The sequence below is a fragment of the Trifolium pratense genome, linkage group LG2, assembly GCF_020283565.1.
Source record: "Trifolium pratense cultivar HEN17-A07 linkage group LG2, ARS_RC_1.1, whole genome shotgun sequence".
NCBI lineage: Eukaryota > Viridiplantae > Streptophyta > Magnoliopsida > Fabales > Fabaceae > Trifolium > Trifolium pratense.
In genome coordinates, this window is record NC_060060.1 from 62,957,252 (window position 1) to 62,982,062 (window position 24,811).

Consider the following 24,811-nt stretch of genomic DNA (forward strand, 5'->3'; position numbering starts at 1 on the left):
TCCGAAAAGAGAAGTAGAGTTTACGATTGATTTGGTACCTAGTACTAGCCCGATATCTATGGCACCGTATCGAATGTCAGCATCAGAGTTGAATGAGTTGAAGAAGCAACTAGAGGAACTACTTGAGAAGAAGTTTTCGACCTAGTGTATCGCCGTGGGGTGCACCTGTGTTGTTGGTTAAGAAGAAAGAAGGGAGTATGAGGTTGTGTATTGACTACCGTCAGTTGAACAAAGTGACGATCAAGAATAAGTATCCACTTTCGAGGATAGATGATTTAATGGATCAATTGGTTGGTGCTTGTGTGTTTAGTAAGATCGATTTGAGATCCGGATACCATCATATTAGAGTGAAAACGGAGGATATACCAAAGACTGCTTTTAGGACGAGGTATGGTCATTACGAGTATTCGGTGATGCCTTTCGGTGTGACCAATGCACCTGGAGTTTTTATGGAGTACATGAATAGGATTTTTCATTCGTTCTTGGACAAGTTTGTAGTGGTGTTCATTGATGATATTTTGGTTTACTCAAAATCCGAAGAAGAACATAAGGAGCATTTGCGGATTGTTTTGCAAGTTTTGAAAGAGAAGAAGTTGTACGCCAAGTTGTCGAAGTGTGAATTTTGGTTGAAGGAAGTAAGTTTTCTTGGTCACGTGATTTCAAGTTGAGGAATAGCGGTTGACCCATCGAAAGTTGATGTCGTATTGCAATGGGGAACGCCGGAGTCTGTTTCTGAGATAAGAAGTTTTCTTGGATTGGCCGGTTATTATAGAAGGTTCATTGAAGGATTTTCGAAGTTGGATTTGCCTTTGACGCAATTGACTCGGGAGGATCAAGCGTTTGTTTGGGATGTGAAGTGTGAAGAAAGTTTTCAAGAGCTTAAGAAGAGGTTGACTACTGCGCCTCTGTTGATTTTACCGGATGCTAAAGAATCTTTTGTCGTGTATTGTGATGCTTCGAAGATGGGACTGGGAGGTGTACTTATGCAAAAAGGTCAAGTTGTAGCGTATGCGTCGAGACAGTTGAAGGTTCATGAAAGGAACTATCCGACACACGATCTTGAGTTAGCCGCAGTTGTGTTTGCATTGAAGGTGTGGAGGCATTATTTGTATGGATCGAAGTTCGAGGTCTTTAGTGATCACAAGAGTTTGAAGTTCGTATTCGACCAAAAGGAGTTGAATATGAGACAAATAAGATGGCTCAAGTTTTTGAAGGACTATGATTTCGAATTGAGTTATCACCCCGGAAAAGCTAATGTGGTGGCCGATGCGTTGAGTAGGAAATCGTTGCACATGTCATCACTTATGGTGAAGGAGTTAGAGTTGATCGAAGAATTTCGAGATTTGAGTCTAGTGTGTGAAGTGACTCCTAAGAGTGTGAAATTGGGAATGTTGAAGTTGACGAATCCTTTTCTAGAGAATATCAAAGAATTTTAAAAGACGGATAAGAAGTTAATGGAGAAGTTGGCACTAATCGTCGAGGAAGGAAAAGAAGCTAATTTCAAAGTTGACGAGAATGGAGTTGTGAGGTTTCATGGAAGAGTGTGCGTACCCGATGTGCCCGAGATGAAGCAGATGATTTTAGAAGAGGGTCATAGAAGCGGGATGAGTATTCACCCGGGAGTAACCAAGATGTATCAAGATTTGAAAAAGTTGTTTTGGTGGCCAGGAATGAAGAGACAAATTTCTGAGTTTGTTTATGCTTGTCTAGTTTGTCAGAAGTCGAAGATTGAGCATCTGAAGCCGTCTGGTTTGTTGCAACCATTGTTTGTACCGGAATGGAAGTGGGATAGTATTGCAATGGATTTTGTGGGAGGTTTACCCAAGACTACAAAAGGCTACGAAGAGATTTGGGTGGTGGTAGATCGTTTGACGAAAGCCGCGCATTTTATTGCTATTAAGAAAGGTACTTTGGTGCCTAAGTTGGCCGAGATCTATGTGGAGCAAATTGTGAAGTTGCATGGTATTTCGTCGAGTATTGTTTCGGATCGAGATCTGAGGTTTACCTCGAGATTTTGGGAAAGTTTGCAAGAGGCTTTAGGGACTAAGTTGAGGTTGAGTTCGGCTTATCATCCTCAGACAGATGGACAGTCGGAAAGGACAATACAATCTTTGGAAGATTTGTTGAGAGCTTGTGTTTTGGAACAAGGAGTAAGTTGGGATTCGTGTTTTCCGTTGATCGAGATCACTTACAACAATAGTTTTCATTCGAGTATTGGAATGGCACCTTTTGAAGCTTTGTATGGGAGGAGGTGTAGAACGCCGCTTTGTTGGTTTGAATCCGGAGAGAGTGTGATTCTTGGTCCGGAGATAGTGCAAGAGACTACGGAAAAGATTAAAGATTAGAATGATTCGAGAGAAGATGAAAGCGTCTCAGAGTCGTCAAAAGAGTTATCATGACAAGAGGAGGAAGGACATTGACTTTCAAGAAGGTGATCATCTTTTCTTAAGAGTTACATCGACTACCGGAATTGGACGTGCTTTGAAATCGAGGAAGTTGACGTCGAGGTTTATTGGTTCTTATCCGATCCTAAAAAGATTGGGGAAGGTGGCGTATAGAATTGCTTTGCCGCCATCATTGGCGAATTTGCACGATGTGTTTCACGTGTCACAATTGAGGAAGTATGTAAGAGACCCGTCACATGTGATTGAATCGGATGATGTTCAAGTAAGGGATGACTTAATCGTCGAGACTATGCCTTTACGGATTGAAGGAAGAGAAGTGAAGAAGTTGAGAAACAAAGATATCGCCTCGGTGAAGGTGGTATGGGGAGGACCCGCTGGTGAGAATGCGACTTGGGAATTGGAGAGTAAGATGATAAGTTCGTATCCAGAGTTATTTCCAGGTAATTTTCAAGGGCGAAAATTATTTAAGGGGGGTAGAGTTGTAACGACCCAATTTTCATTTATTAATTTTTGCGTGTTAAAATGTTTTATTGACGTGGCATTTTAATTAAGTTAATAACTTTAGTTATTAAGTGAGTAGTGTGAGTTAACGTGTTATTGGGCCAAGCTAATGGACTTTAGGCCCAATAGGCCTTGGGTGTGTGTGAGGGGCGCCCATTAGGGGCCAAGAGAGAGAGAGAACATTCATTTCTCATGTTCTTTGTGAGAGGTTAGAGAGAAGGGAGAGCTCAAGAGAATCTAGGGCAAGAGGAAAGCAAGGGCTTCAAGATCAATCGTCGTGTTTTCTTCAAATCCAGGTATGAGAGTAGGTTTCATAATCGTGGGTGACTCGAGGAAGGGGAGAATGTCGATTTCTCCTCACCCGAACTTCCTCCACCCCATTTTCGTTTTAGTTGTGAATGGATTTTCTTGATAGAAATTGATTCTAAGGTTCATAATATGCTTAACATGCTATTAACATGATGAATGAATGAATTTATTGGTTAAAAATAAGGTTTATAAAAGATTAAACTCAAGAACTTTGTGTTCTTGAGAGTTTTGATGAAAAAGTGTTCAATCCTTACTTTTTCGATGTTTATGATGTGGATCTAAGAAATGAACTGTCCTTTTGTGTTTATCTATGTTTGTTATACTTGAATGCAAACTCATTTGGGATTTATAACATGAAAAATGGGATTTTTGGGTGATTGGAGTGACAAACGCAGGTTTTGAGTTTTCCTGACAGGAGGCCCTCGCTAGGCCTTCGCTCAGCGAACGCGTGGCGAACAGCTCGCTACGAGCAGGTGTTCCACTGGTGTGGTTCGCTTTGGCTCGCTGAGCCTTCGCTCAGCGAACAGCTCGCTACTGCTCGCCATGAGTCAGTATTTCTCTGGTAGTGCTCGTTGAGGCTCGCTACAGTTCGCTAAGCGAACAGTCCTGAGACTGTAACTTTTGTTGATGTTTGTAAGTGTAATTAGACACTTGTAACATGGTTTAATGGTATTCTTACATGATTGTTGATGCTTGTTGATGCTTATAATGCTCATTGCTAATCGTTAATGATTGTTAATCATGTATGAAATTGTAAATGAAGAATATTAAGGTTTTGTTAATCTTAATAATGAAGTATGTTGGATAGTGTTCCACATAGTAAATGACAAGCTTTATGCTAAATAATTGTGAGTGAATTCATGATAAACATATACATGCATTCATGAATTGTTGTTGTATATTGGATATTCCAATAAAGACGGATATCGGATTATATTTATCCGATAAAGACGAATATTAGAGGTGAGATACTCTAATAAAGACGAAACGGTACCACATGCATTAGATATGTCTAGGTGACATTGCATGAAGTTGAAGCATTAGAATGCATTAGGTTATGTGAACATTTATGTGATAAGTGATATGTGACACATGCTTGGCTAATTGTGATAGTTGGTGATTGATGTTTGAGTATTCGATTATATGTGTTTTAAGAACTTATAATTGAATGATAGATGTTGACAAATATGTATAATTGTGAATTATGCATGTATATTAAAGGAGTGTTTAAGTACCATTTTACTTACACTTATATTTTGATTATGTGATCTAACTCTCATGTTTTGTGTTATGTGCTGGACCGTTGGGGGTTCAGATACTCAGGTTGAGGATCCGGCTCAGAGTTAGAGAGCTTGCTCGTGCTTTGTGGTAGCACGCTTTTTGGTGAGGAGTTTAGCTTAGACTACTCCTTTAGATATATTTTGTATATCTTTTTGATGGGTTGTATAGAATTGCTCTGATTAGGTGTTTACCGTGTCGGGTTATTCGCTTGAATTGTACTTAAGCTCGTGATGGCATATTTGACCTTGCTAATCCTTATCTTTTTGTTGTAAACATAATATCTTTGTTGTTGATATGGCCTAGAGCCTAGGGATATTGTGTGAACAATATGGTTATTGTATGGTATGCACAATGAATTATATTTGCTATTAATTTCCGCTATGTTAGGATGATTTAATTCTGCTGTGGTTTTGTATTATAATCGTAACGCCTAAATTTCTTAAGTGTTTTATTTATTTATATTCAATAAATTCGCGTTAAGGGGTTTGGGTGTTACATTATACATTCGCAGTTTTTGCTATCTCAAATAACTAGGATCAACGCTTGCAATGACAAAAACAAACATTTTGCATGTTTTTAAAAAACTGTGTGTTCATATTTGAAGCTCTGTTTTTGTTCAATCGAAAAATGTGTTGGCGTTCAAGTTTTAAAATCTTAAGATATATGTTTGTTACAAAAAAGAATAAAATTGTACCAAATGAGTTGTACAACAAACTATCAAATCTGCTTATCTTTGAATTTCAGGGAGATGACATATTCGTGTTCATTCCTAACGAGCTACATCAGAAATTTGAAAAGAGATTCCTATAATTGTGAACAACACTTACACAATGCAAAATTTTCAAGTAACCAAAAATGATGACCAGTTCAAAGCATCGTACCATGCTTACGAGCTGAGGTTCAATGGTGGAACTTTAATTAAAGATGTCAATGTTCATCAAATTGCTGATCCAGTCACAAAGTTGAAACCTTTTAGTGAAATCACCAATCTTGAATTTCATGAAGATTTTTTATATGGTATTTTTTAATGTTGTCTTGCATTTACATCTCACAATCAAAAAATATCATTTAACTAAATTATGAATTTGTATTCAGATGTTATTGAATTGGTGGATCAAATTGGTTATTCACGGGCTACTGTTGTAAATAGGAAAGTTCAAGTTAGCCTTACTCTTCGAGACATTGGGTATTTCCTGCACCTTATGTTCTATATAACAATTTGTCACTCATTGTCGTATACTAAGGAAAATGGCCCTTGACAATTTCAAACACATGGAATACCACTAAGTTTTTCATCAATGAAGAAGTTCCAAAAATTGTTGAGTTCAAGAAAAGGTCTTTTTATTTTGTTGTTACTTCAAATTTATATATTTATATACATCTGTTGAACTAACTATTTACACATGTTAAATTATAAGCTTACTTGCCGGTATTGAAAGCGGTATAGTTGATCGTTTTGCTGAAACTCCATCACAAATGATGAGCCAATCATATGAAAGTTCGCAGTACACACCGCAACAAATATTCATGCACAATTCTGAGATCATACCTCTGAGGAAAATGGTCCAACTACCACAGGTACTCCATGTTTGTTAGAAGTTTTAATTGAATCTTGCATACTTATTGAAATTTTACCAACTCATAACATTTACATCTATCTCATTATACACTTCACTTTCATTTCATCATGCCAAAATATTATGAGGATCTGAATATCATTCTTCGTAGAAGAATGCAAAAAACCATTATGTATATAATTCATGTCAAAGATGTAAGTTCAACCTTCATGGTTTTACCTTTTGTTGAAATATTTTTAACCATAGTTTATTGAATTCTCATGCTTATATTTATGCATCCTAACATGTTACAGCCTTATGGTGAAATCGATCATTTGTGTTTGCACACAAATACTCTGATGAGTTAGATGATCAGTGGCAAATTTATGGCTGCAATTACATGCATTTGGTTACTTGGAATCGCGATGTTAATCAACCTAGACTAACAACTGGATGGCAAGAGATTCGTGAAACTTTTGAGTTGCAGTTTCAGTATCATCTTCTCTTGGTTTAATCTATTATGGTGACAACATGTTTCATTTGGTTCTTAATCCAACTAAGGAATCATCAACAAATGAATTTCCATCATTTCACTCTCTATCTACAAAACCAAAGCATCCTTTAACTTTTGAGATTGTTATTTCAAATGATCCTAATAGCACAAGACAATTAGTTGAGTATTATTCTTATTAGCTTAACTTGCACATTAATTTACATTCATTCTTCACTAAACTCAAATTTTTTTGTTTCAGTTTCTAAACCAACAGCTAGCTGAATACATTACTTCTTATCATGATTACTTGGTGCTTGAAGGACCAGTAGCTGAGCCAATTCTGTCTCAAATCATTAGGTCAAGAGGTCCAAACTAAGTCACAAGGTATGAAGTGGATGCTTAGCAACAATTCTGCCTCGAAAACTGTTTCTCCAATGGAGATATTGTCAAGTTCACTTTCTTTGATCTTGAAAAGAGTAATAGAGTTGATGTTGATAGGGTTAGTCGGTAAATCTATGTGTCTTGATCCAGAATTTGTTTAGTAAATGTGTTTTAGTAATCAAAACATGTAATTAAGATTATGTGTTTTATACAAGTTTGTAGGCTACTTTAGCAGAATCTTTTTTCATGTTTAATGACAATTCCGTACTTGTGTTTCCTTAATTAAGAGGTTTTCATTGTTAATCAATTTTGGTGGCTTTCTGATTTTCTTACATCCATGTACAACCATCAACTCTCACCTATATTGATTTATTGTTGATGGAAAGTATGCATCGAATGGAACAAAAACTGGATAATAACCAGCAAATATAAACTAATATATTACAAACTTACTTTCACAAGTTGTGCATAGCAGGTTTACTATACAAACTATACCATAGCTCTTGACTTGCTTTTGTACCATAATAGTTAAATATAGGTGAATGAAAGTGATGTGCATTTAATGAACTCAACAACTTAGTGTATTATACAAGTAAATAATGAAAACCAACTCCCAAGACAACCTGCAATGTAGACATATCATCATTTGTGTTCTCTTTTCATTTGTTTATTTGTTACCAAATTTCAATTGTCCTTCGATTTTCATAATTTGAAATCCAAACCTTAATTTTTCCCACCACTTTTAAAAGTTTGAATACCATTCCCAAATTCAAATTTCAAATTTTAATTTTTGAAAACACACTTAAACATAATTCAGTTTGGATTGTCTTGTCCTTATAATAAACACTAGACAGTCTTACTAAAACAAACTTTAAATGTCATAGCAACTTAACAACAGCAGATGGATCAAAACAAAAACTCAAGACAAAAGAGAAAAGATGTTATAGATAACAAGAAACAATGCACAAAGAAACCAAAACCTCCAATCTGTTCTTCAACCTTATCCAACTAAGCAATATATGTATTTATATACTTTAGTCTGAAACATATATTTCATATCTATTAAATTAAAAGGTTTATTTATTCTTTGACATGTTTCTATTTTTACTTTTGAAATAATGTAGTTGATTTTTTAAAAAAAAAAAAAAAACTGATAAATTACCAGCTTTATGTCAGATTTTATTCACTTCCATTTTGTTTGAGACAAGCAACATTATTAGTAAAAGACAAACTTAATTTACTTACTCTTTCATGTTGTCTTCTCATTGTCACAATTGTACAAAAAATGAATATTGTATCTTATCATTAGTGAATCTTATTTCACTTCATAATTTGTCCCCATGTTTCTTTTACAACTTTATAAACCACTCAATTTTCACATAAGAAATCACAAAACTTTAAACCAAACTTCAACTTCATTTCCTCACTTCAAATATCATAAAATGACTTCAACAAATCATCTTCTCCAAGGTAAAGCTATTGGATCTTTCATAACTTTACATGTTCCAAATGAGGTTAGAATTTTTCTTATTCAAGTTTTCACTATAAGTTTCTAATTTGTCCACTAAAAAAAGTTATTTTTGTTTTTCCTTTTTTTTAATAGCCATACGGAGAAATTGATCTTAATTTCTTTAAAGAACTTCACAACCATGATTTCAAAGATATTTGGAAGTTACAAGATGAGCACGGAAAAAATCATAGAATAATGTTCAATGGAGACTATTATCATCCTTTATTAACTAAAGATTGGAATAAATTGAAAAAATATTATTCAATGGAAGAAGAACACATTGAAATTGAAATTGCATACTATGGTCAAAACCTTTTTACCATAAAAAAAGGTCAAGCAATTTTTGAGACTTCGAATATACCTCATTTTCATAGTCGAAGTACCGCTATTGATCAAACCATTTATTTTGATCAAAGCATTACAAGCAAATCCGTCTTGGTAAGTCCAACAAGATCATTAATGTCCATTATTAAATTTCTATATTATTTTATTTTTTATTAACTATGATTATTAACCTATATATCGTGCACATTATAAAAACAGATTTTGGATGCAAATATGGCGGGCTACATAGACAACAATGAATTTACATTTCTTGTGCTTTGCGATAAAAAGAGAAAAAAATGTGATGCAACCATTATGACATTTACTTCATTGGGATAAAAGGATTGAATGAAAATAGTGTGAACAATACAGATGGTCAACTTCAAAATGCACCTAATATTTACAATGTGACATTTACTTCATTGGGATACAAGGATTACAAGGTTCCAGAAACACATACCTTTGAATTCAGTCTTACTGATTTCAACCATTGCACCCCAACACAAATTGTTAGTTTTACTCTTTTCTATTTACTTTGCACATCTCAATTTTGGTTTTAAAATTGTATCTCATTTTTATTCTGTGCTTTTTCATCAATAACCTTCTATTACATTTGTAGACTTTACCAAATGAATTCTCAAGGTATGTTCGTGATTTCAACTTTAAAAACATCATCCTTGAAGTCTCACGAAAAAACAACTCCAAAGTACACTTGAAGTATCCACAGAATCCTACATAAAATGTTCAAATTATTGCCGGATGGAAAAACTTTTGCTTTGACAACAACATCGAATTCAAAGTTACACCTTAATTTCAAACAACTTTCTTATGTAACCTATCTAAATGTTTCATTATCAGTTCTGATTTTCCCCTTAGATGGCTCAATAATTAGACAACTACAAGTTGTAATTCAGTTAAAGTTTAATTTGTTGATTGAAGTATAAATTGTAATGGAGTAGTTTAAAATTATATTTTTATCAACAATGTTTCAGGTTATGTAAGCAAATGTATGATTGACATTTTAGGTTTTTATTAACAATGATTTGTATTTATGTTGCAATTTGTATTGATATGTTGCAATAACTTAGATGTTAATCATCTTTGAAATAATCATATTACTTAATGTAAACTTGAGGATGACGAGTTTTACGTTAGCTTTAAACTACCATAGCTGGTTATCTAATCCATTGTTGTGTTTGAGTTTTGTTTGATTTGATTGTGATTACATCTCTTTAACTCTATTGTAAACTTGTGTAGTCTACCTCGGTACGCCTTGTGCTGGGGAGGCTGTTTGTGTTAATATATACCATTTTAGTTTCTTCAAAAAAAAATCATATTACTTAATGAATATGTAATTTCATTTTTTTTCAAATGTCAACTTATCAAAGTCTAACTTAACTTCGCACGGGTCTATTACTAGTAGGGGATTAAAACTTCAGGTTTTTCAAAATAGGGATAAAAAAGTTGGCTTTTAAAATAGGAAATCAAAAGTTTAGATTTTTCAAAATAGGGAATCAAAAGTGCATTAATGCCATAATATTGATAATAATTGATTTCCTAAAAAAAAAAATTTGGAATCATATCATATATTGCGGATCAAGATGCCCTGCAGTTGTAAATCACAAAGTTACACGCTGTTTTAGATCTCATCCGTCCATTTCAGATCGGTCGGTTCATATTGCATCTATACAAAATCAGTCTAAATCAATCTGAACCATTCAGATTAGATCGGACGGTCCTGATTTAACACAGCGTGAAACTGTGTGAAAATATTACCTCAGGAAATCATGTTCCATATATTGCTAGTGCATATGGAAAATGATCATGAAAGCCATATACGTGTCACATTATGATGCAATTTACAAAATGAAGAAAAAACTCTGATCTTCTTTCGTAAAAAAAAAAACATAACTCTCATCTTCATTCATTCCCTTGTCTCTTTGAAATAATTCCCCCCAAGCTCCACTGTTCCACTTTCACCCTTCCTCCGCCGCCATGTCACCTCCCGCCACCGATTCCGGCCACATCAACCACTACACTCCGGCGGAGATCAACGGTTCTCACAATGATAAAGTCGAATCCTCCAAACCGAAAGTTAATTCTATGCTACCGTCGATCCCTCGTTCCTTCGACGGCGCGTTCATCGTAATTCCGCCGGAAATTCTCCGGAGAGTCGTTGTTGCTTCTGCTAAGGGTTTCTCGATCGGAGCTGGTCTCAAAGGTGGTCTCGCTCTCTTCGCGATCTTGGCGCGATTCGCGCGGAAAAAACCGCCAAGGTTAGAGAAAAAAGCTCGAACTCGAAGAAGTACTGATTCGTTTTTGCGATGATTGATTTCGTTTTGTTCGTTTTTTCAGGAAGGAAATTGTGGTGACGAATGGCGAAGTGATTGTTACGGCTTTGAAAGAAACGTTGAGATATGGTTTGTTTCTTGGAACCTTCGCCGGAACGTTTGTTTCAATGGATGAGCTTATTGGTGCTCTTGGAGGTCACCGTAGGCATGTTCTTCTTCTTCTCATGAATTTCTGTGGCAATTGATTTACTGTTATTGTTATTGAAATGTACATGAGCTCTGTAAATTAATTTTAGAAATGAAGTGATTCAAAGCTCAATAATTTGAATCCTTATTGCAAAAGATGAAAATAAGTGTGAATTAAGAAATTAGCATGGGCTGTTAGGTAATTTTAAGGAGTAAAAAAGATGTGGTGTGAGTTGGATGATTTTATGTAATTTAATGCGTGATGGTTGTTTAACAGGGTTGAGATAGTGGAAGTATTCTAGGTTTCTAGGTCTGCATGTGGGAAAATGAATTTAGTGAGAAGTAGTTTGATTCCTTTTGAAAAAATAAATTCTTTGGAGAGAGATTATATTCTATCTATGAAGTACGGACACCGGACATGACACAGACATGTTGACACCGATAGAATTTTGAGAAAATGACAAAATTCAATATAATCACATTTGTCGGTGTCGGACACTGGGACACACCTTTGACCAGAAGTGTCGATGTTACAGAGGGTTTTATCCTTACCCTTATTTTTCTGCTGGTCTTGGAGAGGATTACCTCAAGTAATAAGATGTAGATATTAATTTTATAAAAAAAAAATGTTTAACTGTGTTATACTAATCTTTAAAACTAAGAAATGACTTTTTTCTTTTAATAAAATAATTATTAAGTATATGAAAATGGAAGGTATTTTGTCAAAGTTTTGTTCATGGGTTTGTGGAGTGGGTGTGATTGTGATTGGTTTTGTGATGTGTTTGTAGTTCAGGACAGCGAGGTGGAGGACTCTGTTGGCAGGAGCGGTTGCTGGGCAGTCGATGCTTCTGACAGGGTTAGAGGCACAACACACAAGCTTGGCCATTTACATTCTCATGCGTGCTGCTGTATTGGCAACTCGTTGTGGGATTAAGAGCGAACGATTTGGGAGAATCTGTAAGCCTCTCACATGGAAGCATGGAGACATTTTCCTCATGTGTCTCTCCTCTTCCCAAATATTGTATGTAACAATGTTACCTTCACTTTATCTGTTTATTTATGCCATTTTAGCTTAGTCTCTATTGTCTTTTGAATTGCATGGCAGTACCTTTGGGATCTCTTAAAATGATAGTCTGTGTCTCTGTGATTCCTGTTCCTATGTTCACAGTTTAAAGTCGTTGCGTAATGTGATTCCTTGTTCAAGTCACCGATAAATATGCATGTCTTAAAATAAATAGATACCAAATGTGAGATATGAAAATGCTAATATGTGGGCTGCAGTAAAAACCACATCCTGTGTAATTAAGTAGTTCATATAATGTGTATGTCTGATCTTGTTCACTAATTGGGCCCTTAGCTATAGACTTCGATATGATCATTCATCAATTTGTGGTTAGCTGTTTACCCAATACTAGTTTTGTCCTTGCTGATAGTGAATGAAACTGCAGGGCTCTGCCTTGTGTAGTTATCTTTCAAGGAAATTGCTGTTCCGTATTAAAGTAAAAGACACAAATTTGTATGAAAATGCTTACCACAATAGGATCATGTGTTATGAATTGGAATAACAGCAACAGCACACAGTGAAATAATGATGAAAATTGTACTAATAATAAATGCAACAGCAACAGTACAATTTTGTTTGCTGAAATGAAACTGATAGAATGGCTAAGCCAATTGAAGGAAATGGTACAATGGAATCTAAAGAAAGATCTAGAAAAGCATAAGCTTCAGAGAGAGAAAAGAGCCAGGTTCTTCACATTAAATTCCGCCCCAATGATTGCTGATCATGAGGATATTTATACAAAGTCATCTTTGTACTTTCTGTATAGGAATCCTTTCTCTCTTTCCATGCCTCAGGTCCTGGAAGTGAGGATCATGTGCCAAGTGTCCTCCTTCATCATGTGAACTTCTTTGTCCTTATTCATAACATCATGTTAGGTTGATTTTACTTGCTCTTGAATAGTTGTATATCTCCTACCATGATTTGTTAATTGTTCTTTCGTTCTATCTTTGTACGAAAGTTTTTGCACACAATAGCATTTCTTGTACAACTGAATATATCTGTGTGTTGTTAGAATATAAATACATATTACATTATCTCCTAGAACCGTGTTCAAAATTTTTATGTACTTCATGATTTGTTTTCTTATTTAATTAAATTAAGAACCTGTTATTAGAGCTAAGGGTTAAAGGAGTTAAGGGTCCGGGATACATTCTTGCCTTGGTTATTATAGGTTAGTGATGAAGTTGTTGCGATTCATACCAACCTTCCATTGGGAATTTTACTTGATTTCTCCTATCTCACTGATGAGTCATACCATAACGAGTTATTCTTGGTTGAGATGCACACCATCCTCAATTTTATTTTCATTTCTATTTATTTGGTTTCCTATATTTTCTTGTGGTTTGAGGATTCCATATATTGTTTTGGTGGATTTGGAAAAGATTTAGTTCTTGTTGTGTACAATTGCATATATGGAAAATCTCAAAATGTTTGGTTGTATCTTAGACTAATTTTGCAACTTAAAAGAAAGATTTTAATGCCACCTAGAATTATATTGGAAATCAAGCTAGTGAGGAAGTTGAATATAAAACTTACAAGTGAAAGAAAAATGCGAGAAACTATGAGATATTTTCTGTAAAATGTATTCTGAATTCTTTGATGATATGTAAAATGTAAAAAGGTTCATTTATAAGTCAGTCAAACTAAAGCTAAGTCATTTACAGATTCTAGCTAATTATAACAGAATATGATATATACTCTTGACAGCAATAGTAGAAGCTGCTAGAAGCAGTTAAACAACTGTGTGAGCAGAATGCTCAACTGAAGTTCTGTATATCATATTTATAAGTGTAATACAATGCTAATACATTAATATAAATAAGGCAAAATTACACTACAGGTCCTTTATCTTATTTTTTTGTAACATTTTGGTCCTTTATCTTTTTTTTGCAACACTTTGGTCCTTTATCTTTTATTTGTAACACTTTAGTCCTTTATGTTTTTTATTTGTAACACTTTAATCCTCTTTTTTGTAACAATTTGGTCCTTTATCTTTTGTTATTTGTAACACGTTGGTCCTTTATTTTTTATAAATAAATAAGATAAGGACCAAAGTGTTACAAAAAAAAAGATAAAGGACCAAATTGTTACAAAAAAAAGATAAAGGACCAAACTGTTACAAAAAAATAAGATAAAGGACTTGTAGTGTAATTTTGCCTATAAATAAATACTGGTTCTTGTTTTACTTTAATGAGTGTGTACATGCATGTGCACCCTTGATAGTTTCACTTTGGAGTCATGTTTCCAATAGAATCACACTTTATGTTCCTCTTGATTCCTCCTCCCCCTATTTTCTACCTTTTAATAAATTATTGATGGAATTTTTTATAAAGAAAATTAATAATGATAGAGAATCTTTTGATTTCAGGTCTGCTTATATATTAAACCAAGAGAGTTTACCTGCTTCATATAAGTCCTTTCTCAATAAACATGGTGGAAAGGATCCAGTTATCTTACAAGGTGTAAAAGATATAGCCACTGGCAGGCCTTTTTCTAATCTCAATGCAATAAAGAAATACTACAAGACCGTCGGTGTCGACGTGAAATTAGATCCAAATATGAAAGTTCCATGCACGGTATGAAATACCAAATTTTTTATACTTTTTTTTTCTCAACCTCGGTCTAACTATTAATTAACCAATAGAAAGTAAATAAAGTAAAAGAAAATATACTTAATAAACAGTTATATCAAATTTGGAAGCTGAATTTGATCGCAGCATAACGGTATCATACTTTTTTTTATTCTGGTTGGTTGAATCATGAAAAACTTGTCTCTTCTGATGAATATTTATTCATATTTGACTTGGGACCACATGTGAACTTCCAAGAGTCTGGACTTTCGTTTTAATCTTTCTTTTCTTCTCTATGCCATAACAAAATTACCATTAGAGTTTAATCACATTTATAGTATTGAATTTCACTTCTTTTGTTTTTCTATTTTAGGTTATTTTCATCTATGCCATTCTTTCCTGATGCTTCTTGATTGAACTGTAAATCACGGCAATTTCTGTTTGAAACATTTCGTCTATATCTGTTCAATATTTAATTTGTAGCCCGTGGCATGATAATGATACAAAACGTGTGATTTGTGTTGCTTCTTTCGGTGTTCATAATCACTGTTTTTTGCAGATTGTACATGGGAATCAATCATGTAGTGGGCACATCGTTTCTTTTCTCATTCAAGCCTACAAAAGAGCATTACCTGTTTATCTTCCAGTTTATCTGATACCTGCTCTAATAGTACACAGAAAAGGACTTCTAAAAAGGTTATCTGATTTGAATACTAACAACCAATCTACTATTCACATGATTGAAGTATTATTGTTAATGAATGTTTTTCAAATTGAATACGTTAGCATTTTACATGACACATGCTGATTTTGTTACGAAAAATGAAAAGGGCTTTTTCTGAACATTAAATTGTTCCATCTAATATTTCTCATAGTCTCAAATCTGGCACAAGATGAAGATCATGCGTTGTACTATGTAGTTACAACATTACATTGTTTTGCACTTTCTCATTTCCCTTTATCTAAATGCTTAACTGCAGGCCTTTCACAATATTGGCAAAGGGTCTAATTGGCACTGCAAGATCAAGTTTGTTTCTGTCTGTGTATTGTGCATCTGCCTGGTTAGCATCTTGTTCTGCACACTATTATTTTGTTGCTGGTTGTCTTGCTGCTAAATTAGTTTTGGTTTTAAACAAGTTTCTTATGATTGCTTCACCCCGGCTTAAAGTTAACTCAACAATTATCAATAAGTTAACTCTAATGATTCTGTTGAAAGAGGAAACGGTAACACACTATTTGAAAGACTTGCTTTCTGTTCTTATGTTCAATTATTTTTTTGTTCTTTGCACCGGGTAATAACCTTTTTCGTTTTCTCATTCTTGTTTGCTTCACCTTATTGTAATTATGACTACATTGATTTTGTTGAAACTTGAAACTGACATGTATAATATGGATGCCTCTATTCTAAATCAGGATGTGGACATGCTTTCTGTTTAGGCTCTTCAAAAGATGTAACATTCCAATGGTGGCCACGGGAACAGTATGTTGCTTACTGCATCCACAATTAGTATTATACGATAACATCTTTTTTATATAGTTGAACTTTGCATTTTCTTGCAGTTCCCAACTGGCCTAGCATTGGCAATTGAGAAGAAAAGCAGGCGAATGGAGATATCATTATACTGCCTTGCCCGGGCTATTGAGAGTTTCTTCACATGCATAGCTGATGCAGGATATCTGCCACAGTCTAGAACAATCAAAAGAGCTGATGTGGTAGTTTTCAGCTTATCAACTGCTATCATAATGCACTGCTATGCTCAAGAGAGGGACGTATTCAGATCCAAATATTTGAATGTTCTCGATTGGGTTTTTGGTGTACCACCGCCTCCATGTGAAACCCCGCGATGCAAAGATACCTAGGCAGAAGTGTTAAAGCCTGTGAAGGTATTTTGTCTCAAAATATTTCCCTCAACTTGGTGGTACATATTTTGGTATTGCCTTCTGAAAGTGAAGAATGGTGGCCTGGGAACCTTAATTTGCATTGAGCAGGGAAGTAGAATGATTACTTGAACATACGGTAATAGTCCCGTAAACTCATGAAGATTGAAGGTTTTTTGACTGATTATTGCTGCTTGATGCTTTTCAAGCAAGACGCACAAATATATTCATTGAAACTCTGATCTTATTCGTCGGAGTTACACACGGATGATCATAACTAAAATTCCAAGGATCAACTCTTCAGCAGTTCAGATCCGTGTCCTGCCATACTTCATCACACACTTTGTCTCCTAAATAACTTGATAGTTGAAATATAGGTTTTTTAACCCTTAAATTTTAAAGTTACTTTAAAATGAATTGTGTCACAGGAACTGTTGGCCGCAATTAACAAATAACTTATATGAAATGAAAGCAGTATATGTTTTTTTTTTTAAGAAAATTCCATGTTAAACTATCAATAGTTTTTTTTTTTGGTCAAAAACTATCAATATAGTGTAACGAGTGATAAATATTTGAGTTTTTTTAAATTATGTTTAATATGTGACAATAATGTGCATTGAGTTCAAGTGGTGCAAGTCACCGGGCATGTCGTAATGACCGGCAACAATTGAAGTGGTACCAGTCACCAGTTGGGTTTGATGCTAATGAGATTCCAGTCACCAGTTGGATTTCATACTAATGAGATTACCAGCAAGCAAGTTTGTTACAAGTCTCGCCGGAAGAAGGTAATATCTCCATATGAAATAAATCCAACAATGAAGCATAATTGCTTAATTGATTGCCAAACGGTTGTAACAAATGTTTGAAAAATTGCACCAAGTACGGTTATATCTAATAAATATGCGAAATGCGATATATTAGAAAATAAATAAATGGCGAGTAATAATCGTCTCAACTCAAGTAAAGATAAATGGACGAGCTGCTTTTTACCATAAATAATTAAGAAATTTGAAATTCGCAAACTTTGGATTTTTCATGCCAAAAAATTTCCTCTTGATGGTGAGCATTATCCAAGTTGAAGAGAGGGAGGGAGGGAGGGAGAGAGAGAGAGTATAATATCCATTTGTATTTCATCAACTTTTTAAAACTATCTATGAGAACCTTCGAGAAGCTTCAATTTCTAGCTCAAACCAAACAAGGGCAACCAACAACAACTTTACTCCAATTTTGACTAACAATGTTAATACAATCAGGGTGCTCAATCCACATTTTCAAAATTTTGAAACTAGAAACAACAAAAACATCTTGATTCTTAAAATCCAACAGCAAAGAAAAGTTATCAGATCTATTCTTAGTGAGAGTAGAAACATTCACAATCACAGGGATACAAGCATTGATCCAATCAAATTTATATATGGCACTATCTAACCTTTTTTTAGTATGGGAATTCCCCTTCTGATGTGCTCTCTTTAGGCCCCATGTAATTTTATCCCCAAAAAATCTAATTTTGTCCTTGATAAAAATTTCGGTTTGCAAAAATCGAAGTTTTTTCTTGTTCAAATTCAGAAAAAATTCGGTTAAAAAAAAAACCGAATTTTTTTTTCAAGAAAAAAAAATTCAATTCATAGAAATCGAAGTTTTTATTGAAGGACAAAAAAATAAAATTCACGGGAACGATGGGCCTAAAGAGAACACATCTCCCCTTCTTCCATTTGACCAAGTGTAAAAATCTCGATGAGTAGGTAAATGAATCAAACTATTTAGGCTTAATTAATAAAATGGTCCCTTAAAGACATTTTTGGTTTCAGATTGGTCCCTTAAAGAAAAAAAGGTCCAAACAGGTCCCTTAAAGAAAAAAAAGTCCGAATAGGTCCCTTAAAGACATCTTCGTTAATCAGTTTGGTCCCTAAAAAGAGGTCTAAATAGGACCAAACTGATTAACGGATATGTCTTTAAGGGACCTATTCGGACCTTTTTTTCTTTAAGGGACCTATTTAGACCTTTTTTTCTTTAAGGGACCAATATGAAACCAAAAATGTCTTTAAGGGACCATTTTACTAATTAAGCCAACTATTTAAGTCACTCCAATGTTGAAAGTTTTTCATAGGAGTCTTAGCAGGTAAAAAGTGACCCCAATGCTCATGAGATCCAAGGTCCGCCCAGAGGCAGGGCAACAAGGCCCATAGCTCAGGGCCTCAAAAATTTAGACATTTACTTTTCCCACTCTATTGGTTACGTACGCGCCCTACGCGTTTTTATTTTTACCCTTCCGCTAATTAAGTCGGAGACGTTGAAAAATGAGTAATTTTTGAGAAATTTCACCCTTGTCATCCGTTACCTAGGTCGCGGAACAGTAGGTGGTCAAAAGCCCCTGCATCAGTTAGAGGACTGCTAAGTGGCCAATTTTAATTGGCCCTTGGGGCGGCCAAATTGCCTATAAATAGCCACCTTCAGAAAATTGAAGGCACACACCTCTCCCACTTAGGTTTTCCTTCATTTTTTTTTTCATAGTTTGTAATTTAAATTTGATGTGTAAATTGCCGCATGGTCCTTCGTCGGCACTTCTTGTGTTCAAATTGGGTACGGTAAGATTAGTCGAAATGAATTCTACTACATTCACACTCAGGGTAACACAAATGGGACTGTCCTATACTGCTGAACCGGTGGGTGGTACGAGGAGCAAGACGATGAGCCACCATAATTCAATAATAGTAGTTTATTTAAAAAGAGCAAGAGGATTTAAATGAAATATTTAAATTGAGGTAATTTTCTTGTCTAATGTGTTAAAGAAATTTTTTTTTGAACTTCACTTTGCATTTACTGATTCTGTGTTATTTTTATGTCAAATGTCGTCTGCTACTTAAGTATCGAAACACCCTACGCATCACTTCCGCTACCTAAGTAGCGGAACCGTCGGTGGTAAAGTCTTTCCCACTCAGTCAAAGGCCTATCACGTGGCCAATTTTAATTGGCCACGGGTGCGGCCAGAGGGCCTATAAAAGGACTCATTCAGTGAAGAAAATTGGCCACGGGTGCGGCCAGAGGCCATATAAAAGGACTCATTCAGTGAAGAAAATTCACTCATCTCCTCTACCACTCCTCTTCTTCTGTCAATTTTTTTTAGTGTTTGTAGTGTTTAGTTTTTATCATTTCGTGTCTAAGTGCTGTTGGAACAAAATTGATTTAAAAATGTTTGCCCCTAAATCTTTTAAGGTTTTGATGATAACATAGTATTAATAAACAATTGGAAGGACTAAAAATTTAATTTAAGTGTGCAGGACTTAGATTCAATTAAACTCTGATTAAAGATCAGAAGATAAGGAGTTCAGAAGTTTGCAAGCGTTCAGAAGATGTTGTAACTCAGAAGTTGTAATCTTAAGACGATGAAGTCTTCAGAACTTCTTAAGGTCTAAGCTTCGTCAAACTCTGATGATCTTCTTGAAGTTTGTAAAGATTCTCTTTTGCAAGTCAACTCTTCTACCAATGAAGAAAAGGACCTTTCAAGCCTGATCAGAACAGCTACTCTCTTTTTGTCTGTCCTATCTTGAGAACGTGGGTCATCAGTTGTGTTAGCTGAATAAGGAAAGTCTTCTCTGCAGTAGTCAAAGTACCTGAAACTCTTACTAAGTTTTAGATACAACCAAACTGCATCAAGACAGGCTGCTTGAAGACAAAAGGTTATCTCTTCAACGGTCATCTTTGCAACGACTCTTTTCTAGTTATATATATACTAAAGGAATCAGTTGTAAAGAATATCAAGGATTATCAACACGCGCGAACAAACTCTGAATTCCACATACTAGCTCTGAACCTCTGAACTGTGTTGTTGCACTTTTAGTTCAAATATTTAGTATTTGTTCTTCTAGGTTCTGATTAAAGAGCTGTTGTATTCATTCTATTTTTCATTACATTTGTACTTGAGAAGTCTCTTGCTTGTGTGCTTGAGCATTGTGGTGAAGTCTCTTGCTTGTGTGCTTGAGCAGTTGTAATCTTGTGTGATTATAGTGAAATCCCTTGGAAGTGCAAGGGGACTGGACTACTCTCGTTTTGTGAGAGGAACCAGTATAAATTGCTTGTGTGATCTCTCTCTATCTCTTAACTTGTTTTATTGTGTTATTTATCCGCTGCTGTTGAAGTTAAGTTAAGAACTTGAAAAAGTTTTAAACTTGACTAAAACACAATTCAACCCCCCCTTCTTGTGTTTTCACACCTTCAATTGGTATCAGAGCACTGGTCTGTTACGTTCACTTAACAGTGAGACAGTAAAGATCTTGTGAGAACACTATGTCTGGAGGAGACGATAGTAGCACTAGAACAACCGGTGAAGCCGGTGATGCCAGTGGTGCTGGTGGTGGTCCTAGAAATGCTTTTGGTTTTGACTACTTGAGTAATGAATCACATGAACATAGTGGCAATAGGAAAGCCCCTATATTCAATGGTGATGCATCATTATTTGAGTGGTGGAAGGAAAGACTATATAGCAATATTACTGCTATTGATCATGAGTTGTGGGATTTGGTTGAGTTGGGAGTAACTTTTGAAAACTTAAATGAACATGGAAGATTGTCCATTGAGCATAGAAAGTTACTCACACCAGCTAACTTAAAAATCTACACTAAGCATCATAGAGTAAAGGACATTGTTGTTGGTGCTATCAGACATGAAGATTATGTCAGAATAGAAAACAAGTCTACTGCTAAATCTATCTTTGATTCTATGTGTGCTACCTATGATGGAAATGAAAAGGTTCAAGAGGCTAAGGCTAGTCTCTTGATAAGGCAATATGAACTATTCACTATGCAACAAGATGAAAACATTGAGACTATGTTTACAAGGTTTCAAATCCTTGTATCTGGTCTTAAAGCTCTTAAGAGGAGTTATTCCACCTATGACCATGTTCAGAAGATTCTGAGAAGTCTTCCTATTGCTTGGAGACCTAAGGTCACTGCAATAGAAGAAGCTCAAAATCTCAAGACTCTGAGTCTTGAGGCTCTGATAAGCAATCTCAGAAGCCATGAGATGGTTCTGAATGCTGATTCAGAAGCTAAGAAGAAGTCCAAGTCTGTGGCTTTACAGTCAACTAGGACTCCTTCTAAAGCTCTTAAGACTCAGCTTCTTGACTTTGAAGAGGAATCTTCTGCAGATGGCCAAGAGGAGGAAATGGGTGAAGATGAGTTTGCTTTATTCACCAAGTTTCAGCAATGGAACAGGTTTAACAAAAGAAATTTCAGAGGAAACAGCTCCAGAAACTTTGTCAGCAAAAAGGATGATCAGAAGAACTGCTTCAACTGTAAGAAGCCAGGGCACTTTATTGCTGACTGTCCAGAAATGTCTGCTAAAGACAAAAGCAAAAGATACAGCTCAAAGAAGCAACAATTTAAGAGCAAATTGAAAAAGAGTCTGATGGCTACTTTTGAAGAGCTATCATCTGAGGAAGAAGTTGAGGAAGAGGAAGAGGCAAATCTAGCCATGATGGCGTCAACTGACTCAGATGCAGACTCAGAGGATGAATCAGAATCAGATTCAGAAGTAACAGATGAGGTATTTTCTGACTGTTCTAAATCTCAACTTATAACTGCACTTAACAAGGTCATTGAGAAACATCTCAGAGTGTTAAGTAAACAAAAAGTTTTACAAGAAAAGCTTAACACTCTGACTGAACAGACGGAACATTTTCAAGGTCTATATCAAGAAACTCTGAATAGAGTGAATGACTTTGAAAAGGGTTGTGCTGTGTGTCACAAACCTATTGATGAGCAGGAAATAGCTCTTCAACAGTTTGTGCATCTCAACCTTGGGAAGAGCAAAGCTGCTAATAGAATTTATAATGTTTTGAGACATAGAGGAGAAGGACTTGGCTATGAATATGGTAGAACATATTCAAAGCTGAAGACCTTTGCCAAAAAAGTTGGAAAATCTTGGGTTTATTATGTTGTTCCACCAAGTGAAGAAGGAAAGAATCCTGGTACTTTTGAAAATGAGGATGATGATCTGAGTGATTTAGAAGCTGACAGCTCAGAGGAACCAAGTTCCTCAGGATCTGGAAAGAAAAGTTCAGAAGATAGAAGTTGTTCAGAACCTGAGAACATTAGTTCAGAAGTTCTGAAAACTTCAAAATCTGAGACTTCAAATTCTGGAACCAAAGGAACTTCAGTACCTGAGGCTAGTCAATCTAAAAGCTCAGAAGTTTTGAAAAGAAAAAATTCTAACTCCAAACCTCAGATGCAGTACAGGACTCAGATTATTTATGATTCTAGAGTCAGTAGATATAATCAATCAGAACATAGGATTGGTGATACATACAAACCCTGGAATCATAAACAATCCAAATCCTGGAATAATAACAGATCTCAAACAAAGAAAAAATTTCAAAAAGGTTATTATTCCAAACCAAGATCTTTCTCTAACACTAAACAACATAGTAAGCATTTGTGGACTAACAAGCGTGGACCCAGAAGATGGGTACCAAAAGCTGAAATAATGTACCATTCAGATTTACCAACTAGGAAAGGATATGTCCTACCTAGAGCATGGAAACAAGTCCTATGCAAAGGAAGAAGGGCTTATGTCCTAGACAAATGGCTGACAAGTTCTCAAGTTACCAATCAGAACTTGAGAAATGAAGAGGAAGAATACTGGGATGACTTTATCATTAACTGTGATGAAGAGTTCTACCGCAATGATTAAAGTTGTTTCTCATACAGCCTACCACTCAAAGAAGTATCATGAATCACTCATGGTATCTAGATAGTGGATGTTCAAGGCATATGACTGGTGACAAACAACTATTTTCCAAGCTGACTATGAAAGAAGGAGGATCTGTTGGCTTTGGAGGTAATCAAAAAGGAAAGATAATAGGTACAGGTTTGTCTAGATTTCAGGTATCAGAGGATCAGTATTCAGATATTCCAAACTATTCAGAACATCCATTCTCTGAAGAACCTCTGAACATAACAGTTCCTACTGTTTCTGAACATCAAAGAACTGAAGCAATTGCTGAACCTGCTGATGATGAGTCTGAAGATGATGAACCCCCAAGAAACACCTTCAAATACAAATCATCACATCCAGAGGAACTGATCTTAGGCAACAAGGATAGTCCAAGAAAGACAAGATCTCAACTGAGAAATGAGGAATCTTTAGTTGGTCTTATCTCTATGATGGAACCTTCAAAGATTGATGAAGCTCTGAAAGATGATGCTTGGATAGTGGCAATGCAAGAAGAGCTGAATCAATTTCAAAGAAATGATGTATGGACTCTAGTGCCCAAACCTTCACACAAGAACATTATTGGAACAAAATGGGTATTCAGAAACAAGCTGAATGAACAAGGTGAAGTGGTAAGAAACAAGGCTAGATTGGTTACACAAGGTTATAGTCAGCAAGAGGGGATTGACTATACTGAAACCTTTGCACCAGTTGCTAGACTTGAAGCAATCAGGTTACTTCTATCTTATGCTGTTAATCATGGAATAACCTTATATCAGATGGATGTTAAAAGTGCCTTCTTAAATGGTTTTATTTCTGAAGAAGTGTATGTTAAGCAACCTCCTGGTTTTGAAGATGTCTCAAACCCAGAACATGTTTTCAAATTGAAGAAATCACTGTATGGTCTGAAACAAGCTCCAAGAGCTTGGTATGATAGACTCAGTAATTTCCTTCTTGAAAAGGGTTTTGAGAAAGGGAAGGTTGACTGCACACTCTTTAGAAAAACAACCAAAGAAGACATTTTAATCATTCAAATTTATGTTGATGATATTATTTTTGGTTCAACTAATGCTTCCTTGTGCAAGAATTTTTCTAAGATAATGCAGGATGAATTTGAAATGAGCATGATGGGAGAATTGAAGTTCTTTCTGGGAATTCAAATTAATCAGAAGAAGGAAGGAACTTATGTTCATCAATCAAAATACACCAAGGAACTTCTGAAGAAGTTCAACCTAGATGATTGCAAAATAATGAACACTCCTATGCATTCAACTACCAACATGAGCAAGTCAGAAGATGAAGGAAAAGTAGACCAAAAGGTCTACAGAGGTATGATTGGTTCCTTACTCTATCTG

The 24,811-nt window shown here is 35.3% G+C and overlaps 1 protein-coding gene across 2 annotated transcripts; it reads left to right on the forward strand.

The window, feature by feature from the left end:
* Positions 1–10,622: 10,622 nt before the first annotated feature.
* On the forward strand, positions 10,623–17,239 carry LOC123911367. Of its 2 annotated transcripts, XM_045962770.1 has the most exons (8): positions 10,623–11,036; positions 11,116–11,256; positions 12,031–12,258; positions 14,669–14,876; positions 15,430–15,566; positions 15,851–15,931; positions 16,284–16,350; positions 16,431–17,239. In XM_045962770.1, the coding sequence occupies exons 1-8, from the start codon at positions 10,756–10,758 to the stop codon at positions 16,728–16,730; spliced, it is 1,443 nt and encodes a 480-aa protein (XP_045818726.1). In that variant the 5' UTR covers positions 10,623–10,755; the 3' UTR covers positions 16,731–17,239. The 2 variants fall into 2 exon arrangements, with proteins under 2 accessions (XP_045818726.1, XP_045818727.1); XM_045962771.1 differs by lacking the exon at positions 10,623–11,036 and having other exon boundaries at positions 11,127–11,256; positions 12,026–12,258.
* The last annotated feature ends 7,572 nt before the right edge of the window (positions 17,240–24,811 follow it).

What these genes read in the sequence shown, in the direction of transcription:
- LOC123911367 (XM_045962770.1), top strand. Translation starts at nt 10,756, where the DNA reads ATGTCACCTCCCGCCACCGATTCCGGCCACATCAACCACTACACTCCG. An exon ending in ATATGAAAGTTCCATGCACG is followed by an intron (nt 14,877 to 15,429) that starts GTATGAAATACC and finishes TGTTTTTTGCAG; the next exon opens with ATTGTACATGGGAATCAATC. An exon ending in GTGTATTGTGCATCTGCCTG is followed by an intron (nt 15,932 to 16,283) that starts GTTAGCATCTTG and finishes ATTCTAAATCAG; the next exon opens with GATGTGGACATGCTTTCTGT.